The sequence below is a fragment of the Perca flavescens genome, chromosome 14, assembly GCF_004354835.1.
Source record: "Perca flavescens isolate YP-PL-M2 chromosome 14, PFLA_1.0, whole genome shotgun sequence".
NCBI classification, from domain to species: domain Eukaryota; kingdom Metazoa; phylum Chordata; class Actinopteri; order Perciformes; family Percidae; genus Perca; species Perca flavescens.
This window is the reverse complement of record NC_041344.1, coordinates 10,772,939-10,783,864: the sequence shown is the minus strand read 5'-3', so window position 1 is coordinate 10,783,864 and position 10,926 is coordinate 10,772,939. Positions and strand designations below refer to the sequence as shown.

Genomic DNA, 10,926 nt, shown 5'->3' with positions numbered 1-10,926 from the left:
ATACTTACGTTCATAACGTCCATCTATGACGCCATCAGCCAACAAGGAACGTAAAGGAGGTGACGTTACCCCAATCTCTTATTATTCCAGTTGGATTGAGTGTCACGGTATGCTACGTTTTCATAAAACCACACAAAATGTAGGCAACATGTGCGATACACAAGCCTCGGGTATAAACACTTTTGTTTTATTGTAGTATCAGAATTAGTCATGCCAGTGGTTATATTTCCATGCTGTGGTGACTTTCAGTGTGGACAAAAGCTGGTTAGTTACTATCATCGCTCGCTTCCAAACTACTCAGCACATTCCTGACCATGATTGTTTTAAGGTCTTCTGTCAGCAGCAAAGGTTCCCAAAGTTTTAAACAATTAGGGAAGATTGCAGAAAAAAGACAACTCAGGTGTCCACTAAAATGCAGCCGGACTATTGGACCAAACAGAGGCTGGTCTCTAACCACCCTCTCATGACTGAACCTCTATTTCAGTGCATTACACCAGTGACCTATTAGTAGATACAAACCACCCATATTTTAATGCCCGTTTAAAAATGATCCCCATATTCTCATTTTTTCTGTACATTGCACCTAATGGGGACACAAGAGAGCTCTAAACTCTATATGTAAAGACTTCATGGAGTCTGGGAACCACTTTGCCAGTGCACTATCCCCATTACCTGAGCTATGTTAACACCTAGACTCTCCCAACAGGCTTTTATTAAGGCCTTGCACAAAAAAAATAAAACCTCCGTGCCTGTGCTATCAAGCTGCTTTTACTTTGACTTTCAGAGAAGTATGAGTTGTTTTGTTTTTTACCGACATTGGATTATGTTTATAAAATGTGTGAGCTCTGCCTGGTGCTTGGAGTGTCAGTGTAAAGAGGCAGGCATTGAAAAAGTTACCTAAAATTGTACACAGATAAACTATATACACATCATCCACAGACAGTAAAACTATCCTTAGTAACAGAGATGAGCATGATCAAAATATCAGATTTGCCCGTTATGCGTTTGTTGCTGGGGAAAGTAAATTCTAGAATCAGCTTTTCTTTCCGTGTACGCATTCCTTAAACACTAATAAATTAAAAAGTAAATGGGAGCTATCATTCATGTCACATTTAGTAGTTTCAAACACAGCAAAAGTCAACAACAAAAAAAGGAAGAAGTTTGCGGTACAAAAAAAAAAAAAAAAAAAAAAAAGTGAAATAATTAAAAGTAAATTTTCTGTGGCAGGTTCATAATTTAAAGTAAAAAGAAAGTTTGGTGCAAGCTTGGTGGTGCGGTGCTGAGGTCGTATTCCTTGAAACATAGGTGAGAGGTTCAGTTAGCTACACAGTTAACAGATTTTAGAGTGTTCAGCCTTCAACAGCTGGAGGTGGAGGAGGCCCTTGCAGTCCTTCAGTGTTTTTCTCGAGCCCTGTGTGCGTTTGTGTGGTCCAGTTTCGGATGGAAATTGTCTGTCATTGTTATTCCTTTCATGGTATTGTTCAGGTGGGTGGGAGGATGCAACATTGTGTTTGTGAGGTTTCATGTGTCCAGTCCACAATCACTGAGGTGTTGCATCTCCACTGACTTCTACGCCGTGCTGCTGTAGCTGTGCTCGAAGCAGTGCGTTATCATTCTTCAGTTCCTCAATCTAGAAACGGAAAAGGAAGATAATTAGACACAATGACAAATAAATAGAAAACAAGGTAGAAGGCTTTGAAGGTACAACACTAGTTAAAACGTCAGGGTGCGTATGTGTGACTGTGACACAGTGGACACAAGTGGTAATTACAGGATACTGGCACATTGTATTTTTCTAGATTACCCAAGATTCTTTGAGTTATACCGTGTTCATGTCATTTGAAATAGACCGTAGCGATGGGAAAGATTCATGTTTATTACCTCAACTGTAATTATAACTTGGATGTTGTCGCTATAAGCTGAAAACTGGTAACTCCTACATGAGTTAGTTGCTATAATGACATGGTTTTGGCATTATACTTTTAAAAGCAAACTGAAGACCTACCTTTTTAATCTGGATTTTATTTGAGCTTTATTTATCGATTTATGTATTTTAGCCTGTTTGGTGTATGATGGTATATTGTTATGCATTTGTTATCCTGCCTCACTGTAATACGATGAGATTTAGGATATCATTTCCTCAGCCCATGGTTTTATTTTTAGTAAATACTGGTATTATTAGTTACAAATAGGGTTGGGTATCGTTTGGGTTTTTTCTGATACCGGTGCTAAAACGATACTTTTAAAAACGGTGTAGGTGCCTGAAGGAGCACAAGTTGGTAACATTAAAGAATGACTTGTTTATTGCTAAGGCCATATGGTTAAAATTAAATGATTGATTAATAATGTAATAACAATAACTTATAACAATGACTTATTTCACCAGTAAATTGCTGGTAAACGACAAAAACAAGCACCAGATGGGAAAAGGGTATTTTACAATAACTAAAAATGCACCACAAGGCTGGCGAGTTTCAAGTAAACACACCGTCTGTGTTGTTTTTTCCGACAACGGCAACTGCGGTCAGACGGTTACGTCTCGGTGTTGGAATCTCTACAGGGAAATACAGTCACACTTTACACCGCTTAACGTTACTGGTCAGCATTTTAACCACTGTGTTTACTCTAGCTACTAGCTAACGGTAACGTAGAGTCCCGTGCAGCGATGCTTCTGAAAAAAATAAAAAGTCAGGCAACGAAATTTTCGTTCTTATTCGGTCTCGTTACTACTGTTTACGTCGGAACCGTTACCATTATTGGCACCGCGTTTCGGTACCCAACCCTAGTTACAAAGCCACTTCATTTTTTGTGTGGGTTCTGTAAAGCACTTGCCGGACTGACAACAAGTAGAAGAGCATCAAAAAAAGAGGCTTTGAATGAGGTGTGGCATATTTTACTCACATTTTACTTTTGTGATAAAATAATTTAAATCTTTTTGTGTGACGTATACTAACACGTAGCTCAAAAGTACGACATGACAAATTAAAAAGGGCAACCTTGTGTTCACAGGCCCTGCATCTTAAACATTTTGCTTCTATCGCACAAAATAAAAGGTAAGACATGTACATTCAGTTTATTCTGCCTGAAAGCAAGGAATGACAGGTTGATATTGGAAGTTAACCTGTTGTCTTAGCAGCTCGTTGTCCATCTCCACTCGCTCCACCTCTTTGTAACTGTCCTGCAGTCGCTGGTTACTCTGACGCAGCTCTCGGATGTAGTCACAAGCTTTGGACAGGATGCCTCCTTTACTCTGAGAAAAACAGCCCACTGAGATGTTAAAAGACCAAATGGGTTCAATATGACTCATCACTTGCTCTATTACTAATTCTTCCTTTTTACTGTTCAGTATTTCCCTCCCACTGTCACTCACATAAATCTTGACTCAACTTTACTCCAGTGACCAAAACCATTTCAAGAGCCAGATGTCTAATCTAATCGAAAAGACAGGTAGCTAAATGTCACCATTTTACTTTTGAAAATATACGGGCTTTTAGAAAACATTGTTTTGGAGGGCTGATTTCTGTACCGCACTCACCGCTCCAGTTCTGCTGTCTATGCTACAGTCAGGGATGATTTTTGAAAGTGTTACAATCCAGTTGTTAATCTTGTCTCTTCTTCTTCTTTCCACTGCAAAGAAAGAAAATGAACTTTTTTTTGACTTCAACAATCATCTCGAACAAAGACAAAAATAAGACACGCATAACACCGGTGACCACATACCTTCATTGTGCTGTGCTCTTCGCCGCTCATCTCGGGGCGCCCGTGGACCGTCCACCTTCCTGTAAAGACAGCAAAACAAACAACAATTACATGATAAATAAATTGTCCAATTTTCAATATTAACCAAATATGTAACACCTGAACTACAATCCAGCTAACAAAATGTTTTTATTTAATGTCAAACGAATCCAAACTAATTCTTTGGCTATCGTTATAATTTTTGGCTGGTTGACGAGGAGGACCCAAACGCACCATTAACTGGTCTTAATTAGCCTTGGGGAAGAAGGCACAGGCACAGCTGAACCTTCACATCCCCCGGGGGTCAAAGGTTTGTGGGATTCAGCCACTGAATCAGGATGTATAATTTGGTATTAGCCTTATTTGTGCTAATGGGACTCAGTCCCAGGATACTGCTAGCCTAAAGTTGCCTGTTAGCTAAACCTGTCAACATATTATTCACAATACAAGGATGCTAATGATTGATTAGTGAGCCACCAAACGTCTGTCTCTACAACACATGATGGGGGCAGGGTGGGGGCGTATGTGAAAGTTCATCTCACCAGTCTGAACTGCCATGCTGCAACATCTCGCTTTCACCAAGGTCTCTGGGGATGGCAGGTAAGTAGGACAGAGTGTGGTTTTCAGATTAGGGCTGCAACTAACGATTATTTTAATAATCGATTAATCTGTCGATTATTTTTTCGATGAATCGGATAAAAAAAAAAAAAAAAAACATTAATTTACATCAACTCAATACATACATACTTGTTGTTTTAGTTAATAGTTGTGTAAAGGTAAGTAACCCAAATAGCAGATACAGACAGACAGACAGACTGACACTTATTCATTAAATTATTACCATCATTGTAGTAAGTGCAAGTTAAGTTCATTTATACACCACACACTAATATTTTTGTCAACAATAACTGATATGGGACAAAGCACATAATATATACATGACAACAGATTGAAAAATTAATGGGCCAAAAAAGGCGAGTGAATAAAACAGTGTCTTTAGTCTTGCAAAGTATACCACCCCTGCTTTATTACTGTTATTACCGAGCTAACGCTAGCTTGTCATGCTAGTCAGCTGGATAACGAGTAAACACCACACCAGCACCAGAAGAGCTACTGGAGGGACGGTACGTTCCTCCCTTCAGACCGGAACAGAAGTAGGATAGTGTAGTGACTTTACCCTGCTGCTGAACTCCCTTCCTCCTCATCAAGGACTCCAACATGTTTACGTTTTAGACTCATCACCGTGGTGCGCCCGTGCCATGCGTCTCTTTTGCTTATCTTGCAATTAACACGTTTTTGATTTATTTAGTGTGAAATGCTCCCACACCTTGGATGACTTAGGTTTACTGATTTCTCTGCCTCCGCCGAGTGTTTCAGAACAACGTTACGGGTCTCTCCGGTCTCTCTCCGTATTTCCTCTACCCCCGCTCTGCTCTTTTTTTCTTTTCTTTCGCTCCGCGCTGCTCCGCTCCGCGTTCAACTCAATTTTTTTTTTTATCTCCGCGACTAGGTGGCGTAATAGTTGCGCGACACAACGAATCGATAATTGAATTCGTTGCCAACTTTTTTAGTAATCGAATTTTATCGATTCGTTGTTGCAGCCCTATTTCAGATGTTGGATGTTTTAATTGATGGATATTGATTTTTGTTTTTGTATCTTCATTTGTACACACAATGACAAAACTAATCATTCCAGAAAGGGAAGGAAGAAGTAAAGAACATCCGATCCACCGTGAAGTTTCAGGAAAAAGGGGATAAGAAGTCGGCCAAACACGTGGGGAGAGTTATGGTGATTTGGTAATGCAATAGTGTCTTGTTATACTCACGCAGTGTAGGTGTGTGTGCGCGGTGCGATGGTACGAGGAGCTGCCGTCTGTAGCACCTCAGGGGGGCTCATCATCACGTAAAACTGGCCTGGATTTCAAGAGACAAATGACGAAAAATAAAGTTCTCCTCAAGTGATGATTGAATTATACATTTTTGGATTTCTTTTTTTTCGATCAGGAATGTGATCAGAGTCAAAGGACGGCAGGAAAATGAAAATAACGTAAGCCTAATGATGCAACATGAGTTTTGTAAATCATCATCATCATCATCAGAATCCCATCCTTAATATCTCTAAAAATGTTATCGATTCATCTAACAAAATCTGTTGACGCATATGTATTTCGTTCTGTCCTGTGCCACATTTTATAAGACAAGGTGTCGTTTTCTCACCTCCTGCCTGTGCTATCGTTGGGTCGGCGGTGGCCTGCACGGACACGGCTGTTCCATCGCTGACGGTGGCGGCAGGAAAATAAGCGAAACGTGTCTCTCCTCCCACGGTCTCCCCGCCAGGACTGCCCCCGTTACTGAAAGGGTTCTGGATAACAGCCTGGCAAAAGGTGGAGTCGGTAAAACATTAAACAACTAATATATAATATACGGTAAGGCTGTGCATGTCTTTACAAGTGTTCACATCCCCCCCACCCCAGTAATGATTATTCTAAGGGTAACGTAGGCAAAAAAAAATAAGTTCATGCTTACTATTTTATAGTTCTAGCTCTAGGCACAAAGGTGGAATAAGAACCAAAGCTGTGGTTCCTGTTATAAAAGGGACTCACCAAAAAGTGCTCTACTGTATGTATTGATGTTACTACATGTTATAACACATTTTTGCAGTTTAACACGGAGCTTTTCTTTATTGATTTGTCATTTTAGTAATGGATGTGCACACCATATGAATGCTACAAAAAAAAAAAAAAAAAAAAAAAGAAATCACATCTTTTGACTTGCGGTGTAGTCTCACGGTACATTTACTCACCTGTGCCACAGCCTGAGAAGCTCCTGCAAACGCTGCAGCGGAGACGACGCTGACAGCTCCAGTCCCATCAGCTGTTGCTTCTAATTGATCGTCTGTCACCTGAACCACACGGTATGTCACCTGGGGACACAGCAGAGAGTCAAAGTTTACAAAAATAAATAAATAAATAAAAAGAAGTGATCACACTGGGGGTTCTTTGGAAGTTCTGTACGTTTTACTCCACAAGCTCAAAATGAAACCAGAACTTGTTAATAAAAAGGAGCCGACTTTACCTGAAGCAGTTTTCGACATTATTTGGCCCCTCATATAAAAAAGGACATGTTAACGAATGTAACCTTTAGATCAAAGGTTACAAATCGATTTGTTCCGTTTTGCTCAGCTTCTAAGCACGAGTAACTGGTTTTCAGGTGTTACCATCTGTCTCATCGGTTTTCTGTTGAACCTTTGGGGTTTGTGGTTATTTCTAGAATTCAAATGAGTCGCTACGAAATTGCCTGGTGTGAACACTGTCAACCTCCGTGTCCTTCTAACATATTTACCAAGGGACTTGCAATCAACCCTAACAGCACGCTGAACTTCAACCCTTAAAGTAACCGTTAGCGTAACCCCTGTGCCGAACAGCAATTGTCCAATCGTGGCAAAGCATCTGTAACTTGGCATGGCAGGCATGTGGAGCTTTGGGTTTCTCTCAACCTGTTGAAGCGGTGCAAATGTTGCTTGTGCAGAAGAGAGGCTTTCCACGCTCACCTGTCCTCCACTGTTCTCTGTGCGGAACTGGTACTGCACATTGTCAGCGAACGCAGCCTGCGGGACGCCAGTGATGGTCACTGCAGTCTGCTCCTCCGCGCCCACCGTCTCTCCTGCAACACACAGGTCAACATGTTTCAAATCTGTGACTGTGCACCAAGGCAGACCTATAAACAAAAACAGATGCGAGTGGATGTATTTCTGCGGAGTATGACAGAACTGCAGACTGCAGACATGTACACGTTTTGCTCAAAGTAGGATTTTTACAAGAATATTGGTTCAAGATCAAGTCTTAGACTCTTATGTGTCTCAAAGAAGACAAAACCTTTATAATAATAAAATGTGATGCACATGTAGAAAACATTTTATTTTCAGAAAATAAGCAGATGATTGGTTTAGGATTAGAAGAATCAAGGCCCCCACCTTCCTGTAACTGCACCACCTCTTCCGTTTCCTGTTTGTCGTGACTACAACCAAAAAGAGAAAAACAATGAGTCAATTATCCTAAAAGTACATGTGGACCAAGCTGTCATAACCAGTTGTGGATGGAGCGCGCCCCCAGGTGGCCACACGAGGAGATGACGGTGAAGACATAAATAAAGTGATACAGAACTGGCGTGATACGAATCATGTTTTCTGCAACTTCCAGAAGGAAAATTACAATTATTTGATAGTTAAAACTGAAGTCTAAGTGCTTCGATTAAGTGCACAAGGCAAGGAACACTTTTCAAATAGCTACAACACTCTTAACACCGCCCTCCTGCTGTTCGATTAAAGCATTTTAATTCTTCAAGAGTAGCATAAAGGGAGGGCAACGTTAACAGCACCGTGCAATTAAGGGTTACCCCGAAAATTAGACTCAAGTTGCTGCAGTGCATTTGTCTTTCTTGTCTAATAAATAAAAACATGCATTGTGGGGTTCCAGATATGCAAAATGACGCACGGTTTTCTGCTGAAAATGACGTTATAAACGCAGAAACGCATCATCCTCGCAAGCTGCACACTGATACAACCAAAAACCAAAACAATGCACCCCATATTAAAAAGTTATCTGGGCCATACTGGTTATTAACATTAACAGAGCACTGCGGTGTCAGGAGAGAAACCGCTTTTAGGCCGTGGAGGGAGCCATGGCTGAGCAGGAAGCGGACAGCAGCCTCTCACCTCGCCGAGCTGTCCAGACTCTGCTCCAGCATATCCATGAAGCTTTTGCGGGTGTAAAAACGTTGCTATTCAACGACACTGATTTACGGAGATGGAAGCGCTGATCACGGGGACAAACACACGGGTCATGTGAGAAAGACAGTCCAGGACACGTGAGGCACCGACCGGGCAAGGAGCTAAAATGGAGGCCGCTGCCGAGCAGGAGGGAGTCGTCTGCGTCTGTGCGGAAAAAAAAAAACCCAACCACTCCGGGGTGTTTATGCAGCTTCACGGAGGCGGGGGTGCTCCGGTCGTGTGGTTAAGACCGTTAAAGTATTTTAGACTATCTGATGGATGCGAGTCTGGAAGATTATTTCCTTTTAAAGCGTTCGTTGGAAATCTTTTTTGTCCTTGGGTTTCCGTTTCGTTGCTCCGCGGCGCACAGCTGCTGTTTATCCGCGCCAAGCTGCGGCGACATGCGGCCAATAAGATACGGAGTGGACTAGTTTGTTCGTTTTAATATGTGTTAAAAAAATAAGTGTTTTTTTCTACTGCAAGTGTTGGCCTGGCTTTGTAAGAATTCAGATATAGTAACCCAGCATTCACGCGACTCCTCGAATGCAAATAGTTTTGGTGGTTAAATGGATTGTCGTGTTTTTTTTTTCTTTGTTTATTTCTGCACTAAAACTTGCATACGCATGAATGATATGCCTTTGTCTTACAATGATATATATATTTTCCAGGGAATCCTAATAATCTGTACAGTATTTATCTAACAGCTGACAATCAGCTCCTCAACTGCACTACTTTTTTCAGGCTCTCTTTGCCCAGGTGACCACAGAGATCCAATACGGGTTTTCCCACAAACCACATGACAAAAACTGTGCATGTATGCCACAACCCAACGCGCAGTGCACACAACGCTTCTCGTAATTCACTGTTTTATGTCGTGTTGGGCAGCTGGTACTTATTTTTTACTTGAAATTGAGAAGATCGGTTGAGTTGGAGAACAGTTAGAGGGTATCATGTTGTCTTTGTGCAGTCGGTGTCAGTCAAACCTTTCCATCAAATTCAACTGAGGCGATCTGTATCTGTCAGCAGAATAATAGGCTATACAGCGAATAATATAACAACGACTGAGATATATATATATATATATATATATATATATATATATATATATATATATATATATATATATATATATATAACTTACATAACTTGCTTTTATATTTTAGATTGTTTTTGTGTATTTTTTTTATCTTAAGTTATCTTTAGTTACCTGTAGCCTATGTGTGCATATTTGTAAGAGCAAAATCACAATTATTCTTTCTGTATTTTTGAGTAAAACCTTTTCATTCATTTATTTGATTACAATGTTTCAATGTTACACAGCTCTGTTTATACATTTCTTTACTCTAGTAAATCTTTACTTATTGTACGTACTTTGGGTTTTTATTTCACAATTGCTTTTGCAATGTAAACATATAAGCCAATAAAGCCTGATTGAATTGCATTGAATTGAGTGAAATTTTCCGTGACATGCAGCCACACTGCTGATCTGCAAGGTTAACATCTGCACTCAAATAGCTTGAGTTAAACAAATAGAGAGCAGCAAGCCCATCGACACTCACTTTACATTTAAAATAAAACATGTTAACCACATAAATTAGAAACAACACAATCGAGTGTGTTTGGCACCACAAATAGAATTGAAAATATGTACTTTATTTGGATCACAGAGGTCTTTCTGTTGAAAAGTGTAAAACCAATCCTCATTAAAACTCGTCAGTGGTGTAAAACAGGAAAATAGTGAATACTTAAGGCACTGTAAATCTGAGGAGCCACAAGATGATTAAAAGGATAAGAAAGAAAGAAAATAAATTACTTGAACACAATTCTGTTTCTTTCTGACCTTGTGAAATACGGAGTACTTTGATTTCTACTTTGATTTGAATTCTGCAAAAATCCTCCAAATGAAACAACATATTAAGGAAAATCTGTCTCATGTCCACACTGAGGCCTTAACCCTCAAAAACCTTCACAGCAGCAGGGTCTAACATATGCAACAATAACACATTTTAACTCAGAATTTGTTAAAAGAAATTGCCTCTTTATAATAAATATTTAATGTTAATTACACAGCCAAACAAATAAATAAAGTCCTTGTAAACATAACATTTTCAAAAGAAAACCAGTAATTGGGGTCTGCCGGATCATCTGATAGAAATGTGTAACACATACAATACATTCATTTAAAAGAAATAGCTATTTGACCCCTTAACATCCAGTGTTTATCTTTTATTTCCCATAGCTTCAAGGTTGGAAAATAAATAATATTGCATCGTCTGACATTATCACATACAGAAGGCTATATGCTGTATCAGCTTGTTCTAACTTTTCATTGAAGCCGCAGTATATGATGTTTACAGTAAAATAAAATAAAAAGTTATAAAATATTCAAACCCAAGACTCTTTTTATGGCTGCACCCATT

The 10,926-nt window shown here is 39.8% G+C and overlaps 1 protein-coding gene across 3 annotated transcripts; it reads right to left on the bottom strand.

The window, feature by feature from the left end:
- Nucleotides 1-166: 166 nt before the first annotated feature.
- Nucleotides 167-9,179, bottom strand: usf2 (upstream transcription factor 2, c-fos interacting). Of its 3 annotated transcripts, none has more exons than XM_028598202.1 (11): nucleotides 8,453-9,178; nucleotides 7,712-7,755; nucleotides 7,289-7,455; nucleotides 6,542-6,661; nucleotides 5,956-6,112; nucleotides 5,565-5,652; nucleotides 4,281-4,325; nucleotides 3,721-3,779; nucleotides 3,536-3,627; nucleotides 3,122-3,250; nucleotides 167-1,630 (listed from the first exon to the last, which is right to left on the bottom strand). In XM_028598202.1, exons 1-11 carry the CDS (start codon nucleotides 8,488-8,490, stop codon nucleotides 1,541-1,543), a joined length of 1,029 nt encoding a protein of 342 aa, XP_028454003.1. In that variant the 5' UTR covers nucleotides 8,491-9,178; the 3' UTR covers nucleotides 167-1,540. The 3 variants fall into 3 exon arrangements, with proteins under 3 accessions (XP_028454003.1, XP_028454005.1, XP_028454004.1); XM_028598204.1 differs by having other exon boundaries at nucleotides 7,289-7,401; nucleotides 8,453-9,140; XM_028598203.1 differs by lacking the exon at nucleotides 4,281-4,325 and having other exon boundaries at nucleotides 8,453-9,179.
- Between the last annotated feature and the right edge of the window lie 1,747 nt (nucleotides 9,180-10,926).